Consider the following 26,772-nt stretch of genomic DNA (forward strand, 5'->3'; position numbering starts at 1 on the left):
GAATACAGTTGAATCTCAGGGTTCGCAAATGTTCTACTGCACATCACTTTCTTAATATTTCTAGCACTCATTTAAATGTTGTAGATTTTTCCTCATTCACCCAACATACAGCCTGCTCCATCTAGATCTGGGGCTAAAAAAAGTTAACCTACTTGCTCTGCTCTCAAAATTCTAAGACCAGATCCTGATGCATCAAGTCCAGAATTCAACACATTCCCAACTATTACTGAAAGAGCACTCTGTAAAACTCCAACAAAGAATACATTGGTTATTTCCACTGATTTGGAATCTGAAGTCACAATTCAGAAGATTATTATGAGTGAACTCTATGAAGGTATATCTGAAGAACATTTGATGTATGTAATTTATCATCCTCCCCTCTTATGAAATCTAGAGAACTGCTTAATTACACAGCCTTCAGTCCATCCATCCTTTATCCCCTAAAACACACACACTCTCTTCAAGTTTTGAAGCTAAGTCCCCATCTGTTCACAACACAGTCCTACAAACAGGACTGCAATTTGACAGATGCACAATTTATGAAACTCCAGTACAGTTTCAAGAATATTTTAAAAAGCTGAATTTAGAGATATCTTGCCCATCTGCTTACCAACCGTTTAAAACTGCCATTTTAATTCATCAAGGAGTGTAACAGTATTAGAATAAAAACTAGGAGAGAACACATTCACTTCCAAATGACATTTTTCTTTATGCTATCTCTAAACTTCATGATAGTCTTTTCTTGTTATGAAGCACCTGCCCTACCGCAGAAATACAAGATTCTTATGAGGGTAAAAAGAGGGAACTGGTCGTTGCAAAGCAGAAAGGGCATTTTCCAGACCTTTGTGAAAATTATCTGTGTGCCTCAAGTGTTCACAAGACTCATTTCCTTCTCTTAAAGACCTGAAGATTTCAGAGACATACACCTTCCTGATGTTTTTTGCCTTTCTCCACCATAAAACAACAGCTGACAGAAGAGTCTCTGAGCAGGAACATTTTCCTTGAATGTAACTTCCAAGTATTAGGCCAACATGAACATGAAAACAAGAACACCACACTGTTTTAGAATCCTTCTAAACATTAAAGCAATCACTAGACCAGGAGCTGCTCAAAAATTTCAATTGGTATCTCAGTGGAAGCCAGTAATTCTAGAGAGAAATTCACAGAGCTATTTCTTCTTCCAGACTGAAAGCTCTGAAACTGACTCCAGTATTCTGCAGAGAAAGATGCTAACCCTATGGTTGGACAAGGCCTACTGCAAGAGAAAATTGTTCCACTACTTTGAAGTAGATAATTGAACATTACAAAAAAGCCTTGAAGCGAACATGTCAAAGTGAAAAGGGTGGAAAGAAAAAATGTTTTCATTGTACTGATCATTAATGAGGAATGATAATATTTGGTGCACCTTGTAAACATTATCTACTAAAAAAAAAAATCACCTTTAAGTGTCTGCTGTCTTATAAAAATTAAAAGCATTCCACTTGACATTTTACAAATAAGTACAATTATTAAAAAAATATTTTCAAGACAAGCGTTTATCAAGCTAAACACATTCACTCATGATTTTTATTATACCAGTGACTGGTCTTTCTACTTGTTTTTGTCACAATGAAATGGGAAAGGCTAATCTTTTTCAAAAATGAAGTTTAAAAACAAAAAGTATAAAACATCACCAAAAGTTTAAAAAAAACTTACTCTAAGTTATAAGGTGATTTTAGTTCTTAATTGACAGTAAAATATTTACCAACTTTTTTTTTTTTTTTTTTTAGTATAAGGATACGTGTAGAGTTCCATATATCTGGATTTTGCCATACTTTGTCTGGTATAAACCTGTTGAATTCCAGCTCTAAGGTCATCCCATATCTGGTCAAGACCAATCTGTTTAAGTCCATGTGGGTTCTGACTCCTATTCGACGACATTTTGTATTTCCTGTAAAGTCTTCCAGAGTAGAAGTCTGAGATCTGGCTATTCCTCCATCAGTTTCACAAGTAAAGTAACATTCCAAATTCAGTGACTCAGAAAGATGTTCTTTACATACGAAGAATGATATCCCCTTGCAAGATAACCTACCAAAAAAAAGGAATTAGTTAATAACATTCACTGACACCAGATTCGATTTCATCAGCTGCTAGAACAAAAGATATACCATTAAGTCATCCAAAAGTGAACATTACATATTTAGAGTGCTGTCTGCTAATAATATCACCAAAGCATACTTAAATATGTAAGTAGAAAAGCGATGATTTTACTGTTGCCTTCCATATCACTTCAACTTTATTCATTAAAATAAGAATTTGGAAGATAACCATACTGTTAAACTGCCAAAATACTGAATATTTTAGGAGTCATCAGTATACATGGTTGCTGCAGATGGATATTAAAGATCTTTAGAACATTCATTATTAGTTCTCTGTAATGAATGCAAGGTACATACCAAATCATGAAAAATCCACAAGCCCATTTTATTTTTTCAGACAGTAACAAAAATACCATTTCTGGAGGTTAATCCAGGAGAAATGATCACAGGCCTCTGGCTAGTAATATCTCCCAGCCATTCATTACTTCCAGGATAGGTACAGTATAGAAGGCTTTATTTCTTACATATGATGTAGGACAATTGGATATGAATTTTTAATTCTGAATTTAACTGATCCAGAATGGAGATCTTAAAAATAAACTGCTGCTGAACATATTATTTGCATATGATCCAGAATAATACTGTACAGTATAGTAATATAGTTAATACCTGAAATTAGAAGGACATTTAAAAAACCACCCATACAAAGAAATATCCATATAGGACATAAATATTTTCTGAAAATAGCATACACAATTTCCTAGGAATTATCCACTTCTCTAAAGAGCTTCTTAGCTGCGTGGCAACTGACAATTGACTACTATTCTGAAGTGTACAAGTAAAATAAATAAAGCTAGCTTGTTTTATTTTGGTTCCTGGATGTCAGAAAGTAAAACCGTTGGTGTAAGGAGGTCAACAGATATTGATGACATATAAAAATTTAAATCTAAAAGCATTCCTGGTTATTTTATTGATATCAATAAGCATCAGTAAGACTATTTTCAAAAAATATATTTTATAAAATATGTCTGGTAGCTAAAAAAGCAATAAAATAAATTTTAATGTTTTGAGATGTTTATTGAGAAACTTCGTTTACTCCAAATGTTTTGAGGTGCAATCCTAAAGCTGTTTCTGATAATCAATTTGGGATCTTACCACTTAGGAGAACAAAGGAACATTTCAATTGTTTTTTGAATATTTATGTAATTTATTTTTAAGACACCTATCAACTTGGAAGTGTGTTTTTTACATGCTTTAAATTGCACTGCAACATCTGCATTTGATTACAATATTTCAGTGTGACTTGGCTAGTTTCCATCTTGAATTTTGCAATTAAATGCTTATAATATAGTCTTACAATCTATTCTTATAATCGACTGAGTTTACTAGCTTTATAGACTAAAGAGATTTGCTTCTTCTAGTTATTTGGCACAAATTTGGAAAGAAAAACAGATGGATAAAGCTACACATTGCTTACAGAGATATTTCCACCTATCACTCATTCATAGAAAAACCAGAAGGGGAATGAGAGGTTATTTGACTTAACAATAATAAAGAATAGCTGGTATCAACACACAGGTCAACAAGTTTCCTGTGAAAGTAGCCTCTCCTACTTATCTGTTAAGAAAATACACTATGCTGCTACATGTACAGCAAAATCAAGTTTTGCTATGTAGCAAGGTTGCTGTTATAGACAACTTTTTTCTATGAAAATCTGAAAGCTTTATTCCATTGGTAAAGTTACTGAATGCACTGTTCAAGTCTATTTTAAAATTCATGCTCAGAGGGTCCCCTGTGTGACACTGAAGGATTTGAACTGGTCCACACCAATTACTTATACTTCGTTCCTTTCTTACATAAGGTTATAAGGATTATTAAGATTCCAAAGAGAACAAAAACTACAGTTGTACATTCATGACTTTTCCGGATATCTAGCTACACTTCGATTTAAGGTCCTTGGAATCAGTCCTGGCAAGGAAAAACCATTATGCAGTGTAGCAGAAAGAGCAATATCTTAGAATACTTTTGAACTTATTTTCACAGTGCTGTATACCGTCTCAGCCCCATGTTACAGATAGGGAAACTGAGGCATGGGATTTATAGTGACTTGCCCAAGCCAAAAATTCAGCAGCGCACTGAAAGAGCTGGAATTAGAAATCTAACATTCTTGGATTCCAGTTCCGTGTTTAGTCCACCAGAACACACTGCCTTTCCAAGAAAACACACATTGCCAGTTCAAAACTAAAGGCTCAATCTTCTAAACTTAAAAGTCTATGGGACTTCTCACACTGGTAAGCACTGTTATCAGCAATACATACAAGATCAGTCTTGAACTGTCAGTGTCCTTTCTTGGAAAGACTGGATGCTCTGGTGGACCAAGTTTGAACCAGGAACTTCTGAGTTATAACCCTAGCTTGGCCACTCACTTGCTGTGTGGCTTTGGCACACAGAATTTAGATTCCAGCCATACTTTCCTCCAGCACTGACTACAGCTCCTGTTCATGTTAATGAACTCCTAAAGCAACTCCCAAAGCACTCTTGGTACATGTCAAGGATGCAATGAAACCATCTCATTCTGTGTGGCATATATCCTGAACAGTTTTTCAGAATACAACGTATACTGTCTGCTGCACTACCCAAAACTTAACACACAGAACTCCAGAAGAGTCCTCTGAGATAAAGTTCCATAATATTCTGCCAACGTAAACTCCCAATCTACATTAACATGAGAAAGAGAAAAAAAACAAAGAGCAAAAAAAGTTGATCAGACACTATCTGCAAGTATGATCCTGATGGCTCAAAATGGGTAACTGAAGATAATGAATTTGCACTTTAGGGGCATGTCCTTGCATTACTGACATTAATGTAAGTTTTGACTTTAGCATTTATGGTATAGCCTTAAGCCAACATGGCACTTTTCATTAGAAGTATTATTTATTCATTTCCATGGACCTCTATCACAACAACTTCAGCCTGTCTCAAAACGCACCACCTGACAAGAATCTGTTTCAAATGGTGGAAGAAACAAAATAAATATCTAGTGAAGTTTCTCTGTCAGTTTCTTGCCATGACTTTACATGAAGCAAGGGAGCAACGGTGGAAACCTTCATGTGGTCTTCCCTGGTAAGTACATTTTAATTTATGTATACGAACTAATGCCACCACTTTGTAGACTGATGATTATTCATTGACTTCTCAGTCAAAATAGCAACTTTTTCAAGAGCTACACTACTTGACTAAAGGGCTAGTTCATTTGTCTTTGTGAACTTAATGTTCAAGGCCTATCTTGTTCAAAGGTTGATGTCATCACAAGGCTGCTGATGGAGAACAACATCAACATCCTGATGCTGCAAGAAGCACACATTGCACAAGGCGGCTCAGTACATCTCAAAATACCAGGATACATCCTTCTCTCCCACCAAAGCCATCCAGAACACGGAATGGCCACCTATATCAGGCCAAAATTAAAAAACCATAGCCAAAGCACTACTGACAACAGATGACAGTTTCACAATTGATATCCAAATCAGTGAGCTGACAATATATAACGTCAGGTTTCAGAGTGGCAGCCGTGTTAGCATGTATCCACAAAAAGAAAAGGAGTACTTGTGGAGAGACTAACAAATTTATCAAAATCACAACACCCATCTGCATTGTTTGGCAATTTTAAATGCCACCATGCAACATGAACGACAATGAACAACATAGTCAGCAAATGGCTCACTGAGTACGCACTGGCTCAGTACCTTCTGATGCAAAACAAAAAAGTGTACCTTCTGCTCAGCTCGATGGAAGAAAGAACACACACCTGATTTATAAAAAGAACAGGAGTACTTGTGGCACTTTAAAGACTAAGAAATTTATTTGAGCATAAGCTTTCGTGGGCTACAGCCCACTTCATCGGATGCATAGAATGGAACATATAGTAAGAAGATATATACACACACACACACACAGAACATGAAAAAGTGGAGTAAGAGGCTAATTAATTAAGATGAGCTATTATCAGCAGGAGAAAAAATCTTTTGTAGTGATGATCATGATGGCCCATTTAGACAGTTGACAAAGAGGTGTGAGGATACTTGACATGGGGAAATAGTTTCAATATGTTTAATGACCCAGCCACACCTGTTTTTATGTTTTGTGTTCATCATAGTGAATCACCACTCATTGCATTTTGAACTGTCCTGGACCCCTTCCCACACCATCAGCACTAGCCAGTGGCGGTATAATTGGCCTTGAACTCATCATCATTACCAGTGTACCAGTTCCATGCTGGAACCCAAGATGGGTGGATTGCCTGGATTTCTCCTCCACCATAAAAACAAAACAAAACCCACCATTAGTAGTATACCTCCAAAGCCTGAAAACTTCAACCTCTTCACAAAGCTTATTATTAAAGCCACAAGGATGACCATGCTCCATGGTTACAGGAGCTTCTTTATCCCATGCTCGCTAAAGGGAGTATGAAGCTTCTGGTGACCCAAACATAGCCACTGTTCTCTTGCAATCACTGGATTCTACATGACAATGATGGACAAAGATGATGGAGACCACAGACTTCATAAACTCAAGCCATATAGCATGGGCCATTCTGTGGAGGTGGAGCGGCACCATCAAACCCACATATATATTTCAAGTCTCTGGGAACAGTACTGCCAGCCTCCAACTAAGAAATTCTAAGATGACTGTAAGCCAACAAATAAACTGAGAGGAGAAATAGCTCTCAAGGAATCCTGTGCATAAAGCGCCCCTTCTACAAGTCTCTGTCAATCAAGCCAAGATTGATGCTGCCATCTCTACCACCAAAGCAGGAAAAGCAGCTGGCACTGATGGCATTCTTCCAGACTTCCTTGAATATCTCAGGCCAAAAGGGCACAACTAGAAAGCAGCACTATCCACAGAACTCATCAACACCAGCCAATTTTTAACATTTTAGAGATGATCAAAGGTCATCACCCTTTTCAAACCAGAAAAGGTGCCCGCTGATCCACAAGCTACCACCCTATTTCTCTCCTCTGTATAACATAGAAAGTACTGGAGCAGGCAAGCCCGGTGAGGCTGACCACCATCATGGAGACCACAACTCCCCCCCCACCCCTTGAACAGGTCTTAGGGCAGGGCGAATGCTGTGACCAAGTGCTTGTACTGACTGCATATCAAGGCCAGCTTTCAGTGGAAGCTTGAAAAGGCCGCAGCTTTTGTCGACTTGTCTTCAGCCTATAACATTGTCTGGCACAGGGGTCTACTGCTGAAACTATCCAACCTGCCTCTGTGTGACCAGAAATTTTGACTCATTAGGTCAATGCTTTTGGAATGAACCTTACATGTCATCTCAAAAGTCAGGTTAGCAAAACACACAGTGTGCACAATGGCCTCCCAAATAAGGATCGGTACTACCAACTTCCCTTTTTAAAAACACACACAAGTGTGATAGGCAGCAGATTTAAAACAAATAAAAGGAAGTTCTTCTTCACACAGCGCACAGTCAACCTGTGGAACTCCTTGCCTGAGGAGGTTGTGAAGGCTAAGACTATAACAGGGTTTAAAAGAGAACTAAAGGTTTTTAAAATCAGGCTTGACAAAGCCCTGGCTGGGATGATTTAGTTTGGAATTGGTCCTGCTTTGAGCAGGGGGTTGAACTAGATGACCTCCTGAGATCCCTTCCAACCCTGATATTCTATGATTCTATGAACTAGATAAATTAATGGAGGTTAAGTCCATTAATGGCTATTAGCCAGAATGGGTAAGGAATGATGTACCTAGCCTCTGTTTGTCAGAGGGTGGAGATGGATGGCAGGGGAGAGATCACATGATCATTACCTGTTAGGGTCACTCCCTCTGGGGCACCTGGCATTGCCCACTGTCAGCAGACAGGATACTGAGCTGGATGGACCTTTGGTCTGACCCAGTATGGCCATTCTTATCTTCTTATGATGTGCCCAAAATGAAATGTTGCAAGTTAATTTATGTTGACGACCTGGCACTAATGACACAGCTGCAGTACTCAAAGAAGCAGAAGACACCCTTAATACTGATCTGAAGAGGATGGAAAATTACATTCGGTACTGGCAGCTCAAACCCAATCCACCAAAACTGATGTCATCAGCTTTCCATCTCAGCAATTCTGAAGCTAAGAGGATGCTTAACGTAAACTTCTGCAGCAAGGAGATAGCCCACGATCCTAACTCCCACTACCTAGGAGTCACTCCCAATCACAGTCTTAACTGTCAACATCTGAGCCATAAAATAAAGAGTTGCATCAATATCACCCAAAAGCTAGTCAGTTGTAGCTGGGGTTGTGATGACCTAATACTATGAACAGCAACGTTACCTTTAGTTTATTCCATGGCTGAGTACTGTGCACCTGTTTGGGTAAGAAGTTCGCTCACAAACTTGTCGATATCCAGGTAATTGTGGCTCTAGGACTTGTAACTTGCACTGTCATGTCCACTCCACTGCTCTGGCTTCCAATCCTCACAAACATCCTTCCTCCAACCATCCGGAGAGAGATGGGAGTACAAGAAAGCTCTCACTAACCAAAATCTCCCATTGAATGACAACCTCATTCATTCACCTCGCATTCTCCTTAAGCCTTACCAACCATTCTGGGCAGCTGGAGAAGCTCTTCTATCACCAGCTTGAACCCAGAAAATACCTGGTGGATGCAATGGGCAGGCTCTGAAGTAAACAACAAGCACCTCACAGATTATCCCGAAGTAGAACTGCCTGGTTTCTTGCTCCACTGGAGACTGTGGACAAACCATAAAAATCAGAACGTTACATGGAAAATGATCACACCTGATGCACAAATGGAGCATCAAGGGTTCCCCACAGTGCAAATATACAGACTTCAAACCACTGAACAAATTTTGAACAAGTGCCCCAACCCCACACTGGGCCAATGGGGACAGACCAATCACTGTGGGCCGATCACATGCCTTCTCACCCCTGCTGTGCATGCTCCAGGTGGAAAGGACAGATAAAAGGAGACAGCCCAGCTCAGTCTGGGCTGGTTGAGGAGGAAGGACACACATCACAAGCTCCAGCAGAGAAACCAGAGACTCCCTAAGCAGTGGGAACGACAGACTCGGAATAAACTGCGAGCAACCAAATGACCACAGAGATTGACAGGGATGCTGAGCCGCTGCCAGCCAGGGAGATGATGAGATGCAGCTTGTGGTAGGAAGTGACCCAGTGAATGTAGTATAAACTGATGCTTAATCCCATCATGGGGAATTTCCCAGCTTCATAGTGCTCTGGGTCAGAACCCAGTGGAGTGGAGTGGACCCTGGTTCCCCCACCCCCTGCTCCTTGCTTGGAGGGGGGGTGGCTACTGTATGTTTGCTCTGTCCTGCCCAGAGAGTCAGAACCCTCAGTGGCTGTTTGCCTGCTCCAGCCAGGAGGCTCAGAGGCCATAGACTATTTTGTTTGCCTCGCCAAGAGCTACAAACTGTTTGCTCTGCCCTGCCCAGAGGGTGAGAACCCCAATTGCTGTTGCCTGCCCCAGCTAGGAGGCTCAGGGGCCATAGCCTGTTTTGTTCACTCTGCCTCACCAGGCGTCCTGTGACCTCACTGAGGACCATCCCCCAAGGAGTCCAGATGACTGTGTGATGGGGGGCAGCCACCCTCAACAAACAGGGCCCCCCATCACACCACATCTTTTCATTTTCAGGGGGTTTAGCAAAGGTGCACTCTGCATCTCCTAAACTCCACAAATGGACCTCCAAGTTTTCTATTAACTTGTAAATGTTGTATTTACATATGAAAGAAAAGGAACATGAAGCAAGTGAGCAAGCACAGTGCTTAATATGTACCAGCATTTATTCACCAAGGAGCCAGTGAAAATCCTCAAACTCAAAACTATAATCTCAGCACACGTGGTGGAGCAGTATCAATAACACAAAACCAATTTAATTAAACAAAGTTAAAAATTATTCTGCTACAGCTATGCTGACATAACTCACCCAGCTGGACACAACTGCGAAATCAAAGGGTATGTCTTCACCGCAATAAAAGACCTGTGGCGATGCTGCAACTGGCCTTGGTCAGCTGACTCTGGCTTGCCGGACTTGGGCTGAGGGGCTAAAAATTGTGTAGGTGTTGGTGCTCAGGCTGGAGCCTGGGTTCTGAGACCCCACAAGGGGGAAGCGTGTCAGCGCCTTGGCTCCAGCCCAAGTCCAAAAGTCTACACCCCAATGTTTAGCTCCGCGAGCCTGGGCTCCGATGCCACAGGTTTTTTATTGCAGTGTTAATGTATCTAAAGTGACTTTACTCCAGAATAATTATTCCACTTTTAAAGGCTGCAAAGACCCCTTTGCTACTCCTAAGCAGTGATGAGTCATACCAAAAGTCTTTATTTCCCATTACCTCACTAGCTAGTGTTATGCTGTACATAAATAACTATGCAGCAGCATAACGATGTCCTACATCATGTTTTTCCAATGCCACCTTATTTTTCCCACCGCATCAAAAGAGTGGCAAACTGAGACCTACTAAAATTCTTGTCACTCATGCTGGTGCCAATACCATTGAGAAATCTACTGCTTGAATCAAAGTGATAACAGAATTACTCTATATTATAACATTCCTGATAAAACTCTGGAAACTCGATAGCTGAAGGGGAAAGGGCAGAAAAATAGAGAAGATTCCCTTCCTTTATACTACAATAATATTATAATCATGCCTTGCATTATAACACAGAAACAATTGCAAAAGACTATATTATTTGAAATCCAGTCAATAAAAGTTTGCTTTCAATTGAAAGCCAGTAGAGAACGCTACATTTCTTTTAGAAATTCAGGTTGAGAAAAAATGGATGTGCATATTGTATGAAGCTTATAAAAAACACCAATATTTATCCATCAATAATCAAATATAAAATGTGCTACTATCATTCAAAACAATGGTGCTTTATAAAACATTTCCATTAGTTATTTCCTTATTAAAAATATCTTTTACCAGCATGGCACCAACGTACACACTCCCATTCATTTCCAAAATCAGGTTCTAAAGTTGAGTGAATTACAATTCTATTATTTTAAATTCTCAAATCTTATATACTAACAAATGGGTGCTAAGTTTCCTGACCCCAATCACTTGTAGATCTTACGTAAAATTTTCACACACACTTAATTGACTTAGGACTCTAAGTCACTTTTTCAAAAAAGTAACGTAATCAGGCACTTCTGAAAAATTTAACCCTTGCCTAATTTCAACCCATAGAAAGAGAACAGTCTTCTATCACTCCTAGAACAAGGTGCAGCGAAGTATCAGATTTCACTGTGCTAAAAAAGCAGTAAAATATTATGAAATATCAGATTTCACTATATTACACAAAAATATATTCAAAAACCTCATATGCTTTGAATACTAGTAATGAAGTTTAAATTTTGGCAGCCTCATTATATATTATTTTACAGATTAAGATCAGAACTCCATTCTTTATATTCTGCCAACATATCACAAAATACTGAACTTGTTTAATTTTTCTAAAAATGAATATGGTTCTCAGTATCACAAACACAGTACATGCTTGTAAGGGTATGCAAGCAGTTGTCAGTCCTTGGCAGAATCTGGTTCACTCACCCTACTCACTGGACAGCTGCTGCAATCATATCAGGCCTTTGGTGGTCATCGAAAAAAGCGAAGCCAAAGCCAAACCAAAAAAGGAGTAAGGATTAATACAGCCAGAGTCCAAAAATGCAAAATGAGATTCTTGCAGCCAAAAAATCTTTAAATGAACTTTTCTGGCAGTTTGATTCCAATAGTTAGACAAGAGGCACCTTTTTCGAATAAGTCCCTCCCGCCCCAGAAACAGTTTTTAACACCTCAGTCAAACACTGCTCCCCCAGACCAGAGATTTCTCTACTGAGTGAAGAGAAATCCCTAGTGAATGAAGGCACCTGTTAAATTTAAAATTACCTGCCCTGATGAGCCACAGCATTTTAACCATATCACCACTAAACAAAGACAACTGTCTAAACACCCTATAATAGAGATCAGTAAGTAAGTATACTACATAAATACAAGCACATATGCTCACAAAAGCAACAGGCACACTAGACATATATACTGCAAACATGCTGTATAATGCTAACAGGATAGGTGCATGCCCCAACAAAAACATTATGATTTGTTCTATGACACTAGCCTACTGTAATTTTGATCAACCATGTGGAAATAGATTCAATGTGTAATGACCCAGCCACTCCCAGTCTCGATTCAAACCCAAGTTAATGGTATCTAATTTGCATATTAATTCAAGCTCAGCAGTTTCTGAATTGCCCAAATTGATATTTCTGGGTTTCTATGATGCTGCTGCCCTTCTTGCTAAATTGCATTTTCTTGACTCGCTTATGAAGTGAGCTGTAGCTCACGAAAGCTTATGCTCAAATAAATTTGTTAGTCTCTAAGGTGCCACAAGTCCTCCTTTTCTTTTTTGCGGAACACGGCTGCTACTCTGAAACTTATAAAAAAATTGTTTGCCTTCCTTGTTCCTGCTCTTCTATCTTATTTCTATATCTTTGTCCTCTCTTGGCTGTGTCCTCCCTCACCTTTCTTTGCTCCATCTCCGTAGCCTGTTCAACAGCAAACCTTCTGGATAGTGTATTTGCTATCTTTGTTCAGCTTATTCATTTTTGGATTTAAGCTTTATGCTAGGTTTAAATGAAACAGGTATGCGAGTCCTTCTGACCACCTTAGCTTTTCTTCTTTCTCTCATGCTCTTGGCTTGACCTTCAATGCACGTATGGTCTCTTCTCCCAAAGCACCTCACTCTTCTTTAAATGTAAAAGCTAGACATGGTAGGCAAAAAAGTGCAAAGCTAACCCCCTACAGGCTCAGTTAAAAGAATCCTGTGATTTGTAACATATGTCAGACACAGAAAGATCCAAGGCCTTGAGTTAAAGGAACACATTAACTTGAACATCAGATTTGTCTGACAGTTTTCTGCCTTCTGTTGCTAAAAACGCAACCTAAAATTACAAAAAATTAAAGAGATGACACTTTTTTTTTTCTTTTTAAATTTTGCTTTGGTCAATTCTACACTAAAAACTTTTGCCCTACAGTAAGGTTAGGCATGCGATTTTTTCCCCCCCACAACATTTCTGTACTGGTAAAAGCCCTAGCGTAGATGCAGGTATTCTGGCATAAGAGTCTTTTTGTTAGCATAGTTTAATTTCTGCAGGGAACCAATATAACTAAGCTATGCCAGCAAAAGCACTTCACTACTCTGGCTAACTTTCAACCTAGTGTTTTATAAGAGCTGGTTGAGTTCTCTGGACAGCTAATGTTGATTTTCTATAAATCTTGGAGAAGTGAGGAAGATCCAGAAGACTGGAAGAAATGTTGTGCCACTTATTAAGGCTAAGCACAATGATGCAGGTAATTGTAGGCCTGTCAGCTTACTATTGATCTCAGGCAAGATGATGGAGGAGCTGATACAGACTCTATTAAAGAATTAAAGGAAGGTAATGTAATTAATACAGATCAACATGGGTTTATGGAAGATCGATTGAGTCAAACTAACTTGATATCTTCTTTTTGAAGAGATGACAGGTTTGGTTGATAAAGGCAATAGCGTTGATGTAATATATTTAGACTTCTACAAGGTGTTTAACTTGGTACCACATGGCATTTTGACTAAAAAACTAGAATGATAGGTATAAAATTAACATGGCATGCATTAAGTGGACTAAAAACTGGCTAACTGATAGAACTCAAAATGTAATTGAAAGCAGGAAATTGTCATCCAGTGGCTGTTTCTCCAGTGAAGTCCCACAGGGATCGGTCCTTGGCCCTACACTATTTAACATTTTTATCAGTGACCTGCAGAAAACTTAAAATCATCACTGATAGTTTGAAGACAACACAAAAATAGATAAATAATGTAGAGGATAGGTCACTGATCTAGATTGTTTGGTAATCAAACTGGGCACAAGCTAACTGTTTGTAATACAGCTATATGTACGTGTATACATCTAGGAAAAAAGAATGTAGGCCATTCTTACAGGCTGGGGGTGAACTCTATTCTGGGAAGCAGTGACTTTGAAAAAGATTTGGGGGTCATGGTGGATAATCATCTGAATATGAGCTCCCAGTGTGAAGCTATGGCCAAAAGAGCTAATGCGAATATTGGATATGTAAGCAGGGGACTTTCAAGTAGGAGTAGAGGTTATTTCAGTGGCGCTCAACTTTTTCAGACTACTGTACCCATTTCAGACAAACCCCTGATTTGTCTTGCTTACCCCCAAATTTCACCTCACTTAAGAACGACTTGTTTACATAAACAAAAAAAAACACAAAAGTGTCACAGCACACTATTACTAAAAAATTGCTTACTTTCTCATTTTTACAACATATTATAGAATAAATCAATTTGGAATATAAATATTGCATTTACATTTCAGTGTATAGACCAGTATAAACAAATAGTTGTGGTGTACGAAATTTTAGTTTGTACTGACTTTGCTAGTGCTTTTTATGTAGCCTGTTGTAAAACTACGTAAATATCTTACTTAATGAGTTGATGTGCCCCTTGGAAGACCTCTGCATACCCACAGGGGTACATGTACCCCTGCTTGTGAACCACTTAATTATTTTATTTTATTTGGCACTGGTATGACTACTGCTGGAATACTGTGTCCAGTTCTGGTTCCCACAATTCAAGAAGAATGTTGATAAATTGGAGACGGTTCACAGAAGAAGAATGATTAAATTATTAGAAAACATGTCTTATAGTGATAAGCTAAACAGTTTGAGTTTTGGGTCTAACAAAGAGAAGGCTAAGAGGTGACTTGAATATTTAATAATGGGCTCTTCAATCTATCAGGTAAAGGTGTAACATGATCCAATGGTTGGAAGCTGAAGCTAGACAAATTCAGGCTGGAAATAAGATATAAATTCCTAGTGTTGACAGTAATTGCCCATTGGAACAATTTATCAAGGGTCATATTGAATTCTTCAACACTGAATTTTTAAATCAAGATTGGATTTTTTTAAAAAGATATGTTCTAGGAATTATTTTGGAGAAGTTCTGTCGCCTGTACTATATAGGAGGTCACACTAGATCATAATGATGCTTTCTGGCATTAAAATCTATAAATCGTCCTCACCCCTGTAGGCGTGTGGAGGAGTCCTCTTGTTGGTGGTCCAATCTGAGTGGGTTTTCCCTGAGCGGGGAGCTGTAGGGTGTCGCCACCACCAGCAGCGAGCGGAGAGAAGGCCTGATATACTCCCTCACAGAGAAAAATAGTGCCAAGAATTTTATGCCATCAAATCTGGGATACAAAAATTATCTAAAAACAATCAAAGAATTTTTCAAAGGAAAGTTTTCCATGTTACAAAGTTCTGCCCAGATTTTTTTTTCCCAATATAAGACTATCATGGGACAGATATTGAAAGCCTAGCCTCTACAATTTTTCTAGGCTTTCAGTATCTGTCCCATGATATTCTTATCTTGAAAAAAAAAATCTGAGCAGAACTTTGTAACATGGAAAACTTTCCTTTGAAAAATTATACTTTGATTGTTTTTAGATAATATTCTTAGATCACATTTCTTTCAAGTTTAATGTTTACAATTGAACAAACTTGCAGAGGTGTGTCTTACACTATTTTATGGAAGGGGGTGTGCAGCAGGGGCATAGTATTATTTCTGAACACTTTACAGTCATGCATATGTTGACAAAGGTCAACTATTGCACCCCCATTGTCATTTATATAGCTTCATAAGACAGTTTTATGGAGTGCATATGTACAGTCATGTTGCACATACTGAAATCTAGGGGCATCATTCTGCCCCTCTTTGGCAAGGGGAGGTGAAGGATATTGGTTTTATATGCTTCAAACTGTCTGCTTCATACTAAGTCTATTACTGAGAAGACAAAGTCTGCTTTATGTGCAACAGATGCCAAGAGAGGCCAGAGAGGCTGAAGTGTTCTCCTACTGGTTTTTGAATGTTATGAGCCCTCAGGGGCTTGTTCACTTGCACATCTACGAATGTGATATATGCCTTCATGTGCCAGCAATACCCCTCTGCCATGTACATTGGCCAAACCGGACAGTCTCTACGCAAAAGAATAAATGGACACAAATCTGTCATTAGGAATCATAACATTCAAAAACCAGTAGGAGAACACTTCAACCTCTCTGGCCACTCAGTAAAAGACTTAAGGGTGGCAATTCTGCAACAGAAAGGCTTCAAAAGCAAACTCCAATGAGAAACTGCTGAGCTTCAATTAATATGCAAACTAGATACCATTAACTTGGGCTTGAATAGAGACTGGGAGTGGCTGGGTCATTACACATATTGAATCTATTTCCACATGTTATGTATCCTCACACTTTGTCAACTGTCTAAATGGGCCATCCTGATGATCACCACAAAAGTTTTTTTTTTCCTGCTAATAGCAACTCGTCTTAATTAATTAGCCTCTTACAGCTTGTATGACAAATTCCACCTTCTCTGTATGTGTGTATATATATCTTCTTACTATATGTTCCATTCAATGCATCTGATGAATTGTGCTGTAGCCCACAAAAGCTTATGCTCTAATAAATTTGTTAGTCTCTAAGGTGCCACAAGTACTCCTGTTTTTTTGGGGTTTTTTTGCGGATACAGACTAACACGGCTGCTACTCTGAAACCTGACAGTACCACTAACTACCTCAACTCTTGATGACTAAAAGACAACAGCGAAGGGGTGCACAAATACAGACCAGGCATAACCCTACTCTTTGAATAAACAGAACCCCCCCCTTAAGAAAGTTACTGATGCATGAGATTTTTTCCCCTCCAGTTTAAGCCAGATATCTTAATTGTAATAAACCAAAATTTAACCTTCTGCATTGCTCAGAACTTATATCTCACAAAAATATCATTTGTTCTGTTCTATAAAAGAGATCAGATGACTAATTCCAACAACTCGTTATTTTTTTAAATTCATCTTTGTTTTCGAACGCACAATTACAACAGCTAACTGCTGCTACACTTTGTCTATACAAAACAGTGTACCAGTTTAACTAAAACAGTTTATAAATTAATCTAGTAAAACCAAAGCAAACCCTCAATGTAGACACCCTTAAACCTCGCTTGTGTCACTAAGTTACAAAGCTAAGCTTGCACCAGAGTTAAACTAAACTGATTCCTCAATTGATTTAGTTAAATGGGTTCATTTTTGCATTACACTAGTTATATTAGTAAAGGGATTTTAGCAAGGGCATACTTCCAAGGAAAACAAAGAAATTTGGAAAAATGCTTGTAATGAAGAGCAATTTGTGTGGAGAAGATACTTAAAATTGTGAATATTTTGAATGAAGAAGTTGAACAGTGACCCTGTTTTTTACCTTCAGCTCACATATTGTTGGGTATGTGACATCACTAGCACATAAAGCAGGCTCAGAAAAGTAGCTCCGTGCTTCACTTCAGGTGTTAGTGTCATCATTCTTATCATTACTAGCAACTCTGGCAGGGCCATGAAGAATCCTGAACTATGAACTTTTCATTCTCAAAGAAGTTTCAGGTGTTGAATTTTGTTTGTATGTGTTTCAAGATCTTCCCCCCCTACCCCTAACCCCCAATGGTTTCAGATTACAGAGGAGAGGAATTGCTTTTTGGAGGATGAAGGGATTATTTCTGAATTTCTCTTTAGAAAGCCAGACAAACTATAATTTAGTTTTTGCAGAAACTGGTCATCTTTTTCCTTTTTCTTAATTACATGCAACCGATCTCTCCTCTTCAATCCCTTCTCTCCTTCATTTTTGCTTCCCTGAAACACAAAGGTTTTGAAAAGATCTTCCAAAAATCCTTCCCACTTCTCAGTCTCCCTCTCTTCCCATCCCACAGCCTTTTCTCCAAAATTCATGCATCACAACCACCTCCTTCTTGGTAAAGATGGACCATGACTTCCTCCAAAGCTCCGTCAATTGGTCTGAGGTAGTTACTTGACAGAAAATGAGGAACAGGCATCCTTTGGAAGTTGAGTAGGCTTCTTTAACACGTGGAACTTGTGCTAACAGAGGCAGTAAGGGACTAAGCTTTGTTTTGTACTTTGATGAGCTACAAATGAGCTGGGCTGCTACCAACACATTTGGTTTGTACATCTATCCCTTGGTTTGCATGTCTAATCTCACTCAATCTCCCCCATTGTGTGTTTGCTACCTCTTCTCCTTTCAGAGGGAAGGGCATCTGTGCTGCAGCTCCATCACACAGCACTTCCCCAGCCGTGCAAAACTGTGCAGAATTACAATTTCAATTTGCTGCTCCTGCTGGCGCCAGTCAGCAAGCACTAATTTCAAGAGCAGCAACACAGGAACTTTTAAAAGGCAGGGAGGCAAACCATACAATTCCCAAATGAACTATACCCCCGGCCTCAGGTCAATTTCTCTGAGTTAAGGCACAATATTTTTCTTAGCTCAAACCTCTGCCCTTCTCTTTGGTAGATATTCTCCATTGTCATGAGACCACAGAACTGTTCATGAACTTATATACTAAATTTAAATAGCCAAGCAAAACACAGTGAATTAAGCACAGAAGTGTAGCCTTAATATTAAATTCTATTAACCTGACTTAAGACTTTATTTCATCATAAAAAATACAAAAGATGAAATAATCCATTTTACACCAAAGTACACTAGATGCAACTTAAACCCACAAATAAGACAATCTGAGTTCAGTTAAGGCTGAAATTCTGTCCTTAGTTCAACCTGTTTCCCTATATTTTCCTGATTTATAGCTGAAATTCAACTTTAACGTTATTTAGTCTAATTTCAATATAGTTTCATCTTGTACATTTTACAGATAAGAATTCCTCTGAGTATGAGTTATTTATTATTCCCCTGCTTCTCCTGGTTTCTAAGAAGTCACCCTGACCATTGCTGGGAGTTTCTATGTCAGCAACAGAGACTGGAACCAGAAGCAGCAGCACACAGAATCATAGAAATGTAGGGCTGGAAGGACCCTGAGATGTTACCAAGTCCAGCATCCTGCACTGTGGCAGGACCAAGTAAACCTAGACCACCACTGACAGGTGTTTGTCCAACCATGTTTTTAAATACTTCCAATGATGGGGATTTCACAATCTCCCTTGGAAGCCTATTCCAAAGATTAACTACCCTTATAGTGAGAAAGTTTTTCCTAATGTATAACCTAAATCTCCCTTGCTGCACACTAAAGCCCATCACTTCCTGTCCTATCTTCCGTGAACAAAGAACAATTTATCATCTTCTTCAAACAAGCACTTAACATATTTGAAGACTTATCAGGACACCCCTCAGTCTTCTTTTCTCAAGATTAAACATGCCTAGGTTTTTAAATCTTTCCTCATAGGTCAGGTTTTTAAAATATTTTATCATTTTTGTTACTCTCCTCTGGACTCTCTCCAATTTGTCCACATCTTTCCTGAAGTGTGGTGCCCAGAACTGAACACAGACTCCAGCTGAGGCCTCACTAGTGCTGAGTAGAGCAGGACAATTACATCGCTTGGGTTAAGGCTTATATCATTCTGGGGTGTATTTTTTGCATCTGCATCACACTGCTGACTCATTCATTTTGTGATCCACTATAACTCTCGGTTTCTTTTCAGCGATATTACCACCTAGCCAGTTATTCCCAATTTTGTATTGTGCATTTAATTTTTTCTTCCTAAGAGCACTGGGAACTTAGATCAGCATACCTACATCTCCAAGGGGTGTGAAAAATCCAAACATCTGTATCTACGCTGACCTAACCCCCAGTGTGGGGGTGACAGAAGAATTCTTCCATCAACCTTGCTATCTCTGCTCAGGGACATAGGTAATCTATGCCAGCAGGAGAACTCCTCCCTTCAGTGTGGGCAGCATCTACACTTAAACTACTACAGCACCATAGCTGCTACACTGGAACTATGCCGCTGTAGTGCTTTAAGTGTAGGCATGTGCTAAATGAAGTACTTCACACTTTTCTTTACTTTGAATTTCATCTTGTTGAATTCACACCAATTCTCCAATTCATCAAGGTCATTCTGAATCGATTCCATAGCAGTTGCAATCCTGTCCAGCTTGGGGACATCTGCAAATTTTTAAGCACACTCTCCACTCCATTATCCAAGACATTAATGACAATATTTAACAGAAGACGACCCAGGACCAACCCCGGCAGAAAACCATTGATAACTACTCTTGAGTATGGCCTTTCAACCAGTTGTGCACCTACTTTATAGTAGTTTCATCTACACCACATATTCCTAGTTTGCTTATGAGACTGTCACGTGGAACTTTGTCAAACGCCTTACTAAAAATCTAGACATGCCACATGCAAATATACTTTTGTGGCTGCTGTTCCTCCCTAGTTGATGCAACAGTATCAACAGCCCTAATAACTACAGAAGGAAAGAGAGAATGAGTACCTATGCCCACCCTCTCTAGAAAAATGGTAGCAGCGGGCCAGAGGAAGAAGCCTCCCATAATCCCCTAAATCCAAGAGCAGTCTATTGCTATTTTTTTTTTGTAAAAAAGTGAAGTCAGTTATTTCAACTTGAATTTCTCTCACACTTACAGTAACACTAATAATCTTAGTAGTGTTAATGACAGCAACTTTGACACAAGGACAAGTAGCATTTTATAAACCATTACTATTGCAGGTGTACATATGTTTTATTAAAAGCAGATCCAAGAGTGATATTTTCAATTAATTGTGGAATAAAATGTACAACTTTTAGTATGAGATTTAAAAGTGTCATCAGGCTACACAGATCCCACATGACCATCTAACAGTGAATCTTCTGACTCTGACAATTCTTCCAAAAACAGAATAATCAAAGGGGAAGATGAGGGAGATGGGGAAAGTAATGTAATTCTGTCCCAGATTCTGAAAATAGCAAATAAGAATTATGTTGCTAACTTGAGAAAAGAAGGATGGCTCTGAGTTTGAGGTATAATACTAGGTACTGAGAGATCCAAGAGATCTGTGGCTCTGCCACAAACTTCCTGTGCCAGTTTCCTAATCTGTAAAATAGGTTAATATTTTCCCAACCTCAAAGGTATAGTAATTCAGGTTTGTAAACCCTTCAAGATTCTCAAATAGAATGCACTATAGATGCAGAATGTATTATACTAAAAATACAGTGTAGAATCTAAACAAAATTTATAATGCAGCTTCTTTGGTTTTTTTAAAAACTTTTATAGGAGACAAATAAAACTGTGCTTCTAAAAAAGAAACTGACCATTCTGCTAATTTTTTTTTAAAAGAAAGAAAAATATGGCAAAGAATTTGATCTTATGAAACAGTACTGACCCTCCCTGCCCCCAACAGCACTGGAGATAGTCCAGACATATTATAATGCTACATTAGATGGTATTACAAAAAGCCTGATGCAGATATGTCATCTCACTTCTCTACTAGTGCCAGTGTAGCTCCACCAGTGGGAGCCCTGGTGCAGACTGACCTTGGCAGTTTCGCCTCCATGTAATTTAACCCTGCTCACAGCAAATCTAGGCTGCACAGCAGTAAACACACCACTAGCCAGTCTACATTAGTTCTTCCAATGGAGATGCAACAATCATAGTGAAACATTTTACAAAAAATGCTAGTGTAGAAAAGCTCAATAGCGCTCTCTCTCATTTATTAAACTATTTCCTTTTCTTTCTTGCCTTCATCAGAAGTTTTCTTGTAATAAATGCAAAAAACAGAGCAGTCACTGTGGCTGATTAAAAAGAAATCCTATACAATCCCTATATAACACGAGACTATAACTTTTAACAAAGTTTGCAACTAGTTATTGGCACAGTTGGCTCAAATTACCATTTGCTTCCATTTACCTCATCTTTAATATTCAGTAACTGTGGCAAGTAACAGTGTTTTGCCCCTGCCAGAGACCTAGGCTGGCACATGGTTGTCTTTCTGAAACTGGTTTACACTTTTTTACAGTGCAGCCACGACCCCCGTAACTAAGTTTATTACTGGTTTCACTGGGTATCCTTCCTCCCTGCTACATGCAGCAGAAAACCACAAAGATACACTACCCTATATGCTGCTGCTATTGTTCTGCGTGCATGTCCTCCAAACCCTGTGTCCCCTGACAGGGCACCACGCTTCCCCAGATTTTTCCTAGAATGCATGGATAAAAATAAGATTATACATTGTGGTAAATATAGACGCCCAGTCATGGCTGCAATAGAGCAAAGCTGGGCAGACAAACCGAACTTTTATCTGTAACACCATTAATGTGACTGTGCCACCAATTGGCTATAAAACCCTGGGAAAGTTGTTGCACAACATGGCCTTTATATCTATCTGCAATAGGAAAATGACCCTTTGTTAGGTATACACTACGGCAGTAAGTCGACCTACACTACACAACTCCAGTTACATGAATAATGTGGCTGGAGTCCACGTACCTGAGGTCGAATTACCGCGGGGTCTACGGGAGAAAATCTCCCGTCAACTTACCTTACTCTTCTCGTCACGGGTAGAGTACAGGGGTCGACTGGAGAGCAGTCTGCAGTCGATCTGGTGGGTCTTTACTAGACCCGCTAAATCGACTACTAGTGGATTGATCTCAAGAGCGTCGATCCCGGCTGCAGTGTAGACCTGCCCTTAGCAATTGTTTTCAGCAATGAGTATATCTCCCCTTCCCCTACCATGTATTCTCTAAACCCGTGTTGAAAGCGATTTAATTACTAGTGCACATGGAACAAAACTGTTTTCAGTAGCATTACAGAAGGTATAAAGGAGCCATGTTAAAAATCATTTTGTCCACTAGCAGTTAAACTACTTTCAGTGCCAGCAGAGATAAGTACAGGTGGACCCTATGCTGGTAATCACTGTCATCAATGAAGCATTCCTGAGGCGATGTCTACATTTACTGAGGATAGATGCTGCTGCAATCAATGCAGCGGGGGTTAGTTTAGCAGGTCTAGTGAAGACCTTGGGCCAAAAGAAATCTAATGAGGTTCAACAAGGACAAGTGAAGAGTCTTGCATTTAGGACGGAAGAATCCAATGCACAGCTACAGACTAGGGACCGAATGGCTAGGCAGCAGTTCTGCAGAGAAGGACCTAGGGGTGACAGTGGACGAGAAGCTGGATATGAGTCAACAGTGTGCCCTTGTTGCCAAGAAGGCCAATGGCATTTTGGGGTGTATAAGTAGGGGCATTGCCAGCAGATCGAGGGACGTGATCGTTCCCCTCTATTCGACATTGGTGAGGCCTCATCTGGAGTACTGTGTCCAGTTTTGGGCCCCACACTACAAGAAGGATGTGGAGAAATTGGAGAGAGTCCAGGAAAGGGCAACAAAAATTATTAGGGGGCTGGAACACATGAGTTATGAGGAGAGGCTGAGGGAACTACGGAAGAGAAGAATGTGGGGGGATTTGATAGCTGCTTTTAACTACCTGAAAGGTGGATCCAAAGAGGATGGATCTAGACTATTCTCAGTGATAGCAGATGACAGGACAAGGAGTAATGGTCTCAAGTTGCAGTAAGGGAGATTTAGGTTGGATATTAGGAAAAACTTTTTCACTAGGAGGGTGGTGAAACACTGGAATGCATTACCTAGGGAGGTGGTAGAATCTCCTTCCTTAGAGGTTTTTAAGGTCAGGCTTGACAAAGCCCTGGCTGGGATGATTTAGTTGGGATTGGTCCTGCTCTGGGCAGGAGATTGGACTAGATGGCCTCCAGAGGTCCCTTCCAACTCTGTTATTCTATGATTCTATGAAGACCCGCTAAATCAACTGCGGAACACTGTCTGGTTGACTCCAGCACTCCACCAGAATGAGAGAGTAAAGTAAGTTGACGGGACAGCATCTCCTGTCAACACTGCACAGTGCAGACACCGCACTAAGTCGACCTAAACTATGTCGACTCCAGCTACATTATACACATAGCTGGAGTAGCATAACTTAAGTTGACCTACCCTGGTAGTGTAGACAAGGCCTGATTAGTAGAGTGGGCCTTTCCATGTTTCATGTACTCAAACTACAATCCAGCACCAGAGAAATGTAATTAAATTAATTTAATAGAACAGAGTATTAAATAACTTCTTGAATATTAAATTATAAAAAACAGCAGAATTCTATAGGCAAAGAGCAAAATTCAACTTAAGATAGACCCAAGTAAGACACACACAAACCAAAATAAGTGTCCACACAGGGGTTTGCATCAAGTTGGCTAATTTTTTATGAAGATTTAATTGAAACTGGTGCAACTTTCTCTTGCAGACAAGAGCTAACTTATAGGCACAAACTATAAAACAGATTTAAACCAATGTGACGCACACACACAGTATTCTAATTATGCATGGCGCTTAATTCTGACTGCAATATTCAAGTTACGAGGATAAAGCAATCAAATTTTAACAGATTAAGCAACTAACAGTAACAAGAGGAGCAAGGATAGTTCAACTACAAGGAGGAACAACTGGCAATTTTAAAATCAAGTTTGGATGTTTTTCTAGAAGATATGCTCTAGTCCAAACAGGAATTATTTCAGGGAAGTTCTAGATAATGAAGGTCAGACTACATGACCACCGTGGTCCCTTCTGGCCACATAATCTATGAATCTTCAGAACCACAAAATCAGAGAGGGAAGCAACCAATTTGTCAGAGGGTCATATAAGGTCAATTCATCTGCCAATGCAAGCCTCTTTACAATAAGTGCCCAGGGCTGCAGCTGGTGATAGTGGGCCAATTTACTACACTTTTGCTTTTGAAGAAAAGATTCCAAACAGCGTTACCCCCCAAACCACCAATTCACAATACTGTAGTGGAAACAATTTCTGAGTTGCTACTTTAAGCTAACTCCCCATTCCCTCACTATTCTCTCCCCCAGCTTCTCCCAAATAGCAGGTTTTTACTAAAGCACCTGATGGACCACATAATTATCCCCAGATAAAAAGTGAGACAAAAGAGAAAAGCTATATGTGCAGTAAATAAACCAACATTGATTTGGGGTGGGGGTGTTAAACTGGTTTGCTGTTATTAGCAGAGAACTGAAACATAATTGGGGCAAATTAATAAAGATACGGAAATAATCTGTGTGCACAGCCTGGATAGAAAAAGGTGTTCAAAAAGTAAGCCAACTGGCACTACCCCATCAAAAGAAATGGCACAGCAAGAGGATACAAGTACAAAGTAGGGGAGACAGTATGTGGGTTCACAGAAAGGAAGGAAGGAAGAAGTGTAATGGGAAGATGATGAGGGATCTTAGGGAAAGATCTGAGGACAAGTAAATGAGATCAGCAGGGGTAAGAATCAGTGCAGGAAATAGTTTTTTGGAGGACAAATTACAGCAGAGGAATAATTATGGTGGATGGATCCTCCACACTGAGAGGCAAAGAATGATTAAAGGGATGGGGAAAGGATCCCAGTTAAAGGAAAATGGATCATTGTAAGGCTTTGTTACAGAGCTGTTAGTGGGTGGCAGAGTGTTAACGAGAAAATTAGAAGGATATACTTGAGGAACACTGAGGACTATGGAGATACAGTCATTGGGTAGGGGCAGTTACAGGGACAGTCACCGGGGATGAAGGGACAGCAGGGGCTTTTGGGGAGTAGTTAGTTGCACAGTCTTTAAGAGTGGGAGGGAACTGGGATCATATCGGGGTCAGGGCTAACTGAGATGATACAGAAGTCTGGCAGGCAGTCACTGGGGGGTTGGGGTGAGGGGTTGTGGAAGAGAATATTCTGGAGTGACTGGGATAATATTGGGGGTGAGAGAGCCAGCCACTGATGCTGCCCCTTGAGGAGGGGAGGGGAGGCTCCAGGAGCAATACTGAGGCAACGTGGGGGCTGTCCCCTTGCGCAGGAGGCTCCTGGGGCGACACAAGGACGGGGGGTTGGGGGGGTTACGGGATGGGGGAAGGCTCCGGGGCGGTACCGGGAAAGGCATTTCCAGTGCGTAGTTCGAGGCCTCTCACCAGAGGCCGAGCCGGGGGCAGAGGGGCCAGATCCCCGGCCGAGCTCGGCCCCACCCCAGGGCTGGCGGGCCAGGGGCATAAAACGAGCCCGAAGGGAAGAACCGGCGGCGGCGCCCGGGCCTCCCCTGCGCGGCGGCTGCGGAGTGACTCCGAGCCGAGCCCCGCAGCCCGCCCCGCTCCGGCCGCCTCCCCGCGCCCGTCCCGTCCCGCCGCCGGCCTCACTGCGACACCGCGGCGCCGCCGAGGCCTCGGCACTCACCAGCATCGCGCGTCCCGCAGAGTCAGGCCCGGCCGCGCCGCGCCGCGTCCCCCCGCCCCTTCCGCCTCCGCCAGGCCCCGGATCCGCCGCCTCCCTCGCCGCGCGGCCCCAGAGGAGGAGCGAGCACCGCCCCCGCCGCACAGCGCGCCCCGCCCCGCCTCGGCTCCCGCCCGCGGGGGGAGAGCGGCTCCGCGCTGCCCCTGCGCCCGGGCCCCTGTCGCCAGGGCGCGGGAAGGGCCCCGCTCCGCACCGGCCGCAGCAGAGTGCGCTCCCTACCCGGCACGAGGGGGAAGCGGCGCTCCCGCCAGCACCGGGGTGGGGTGGGGTGGGGGGGCTGCCCCCCCAGGAGTAGAGAGAGGGGGGGGGCTGCCCAGCGCCAGACCAGGGTGATTCCCCAGCACCCCACTGGGGGCGGGGGGAGTCCGCCTAGCACCCACCTGCTAACGTCGGTGGGGGGCTCCCCACCTGCTCCCCAGCCCCCCACCTGCTCATCCACAGGGAGAGAAATGAGGTTGAGTGACCCAGCGACACTTGGGGGAGCTCTC

General features: G+C 40.9%; 1 protein-coding gene across 1 annotated transcript in view; it reads right to left on the reverse strand.

The window, feature by feature from the left end:
- CUL1 (cullin 1) overlaps window positions 1-26,307 on the reverse strand; it is an 84,625-nt gene extending 58,318 nt beyond the window's left edge. Inside the window, exons 1-2 of the mRNA XM_084621933.1 lie at window positions 26,228-26,307; window positions 1,781-2,067 (exon numbers count right to left, since the gene is read on the reverse strand). Coding sequence (XP_084478059.1) covers window positions 1,781-1,920 — 140 coding nt within the window. The 5' untranslated portion in view covers window positions 1,921-2,067; window positions 26,228-26,307. The remainder of the gene's footprint in view (window positions 1-1,780; window positions 2,068-26,227) is intronic.
- Between the last annotated feature and the right edge of the window lie 465 nt (window positions 26,308-26,772).

The sequence above is a fragment of the Lepidochelys olivacea genome (assembly GCF_965140295.1).
Source record: "Lepidochelys olivacea isolate rLepOli2 genome assembly, chromosome: 2".
Classification (NCBI taxonomy): domain Eukaryota; kingdom Metazoa; phylum Chordata; order Testudines; family Cheloniidae; genus Lepidochelys; species Lepidochelys olivacea.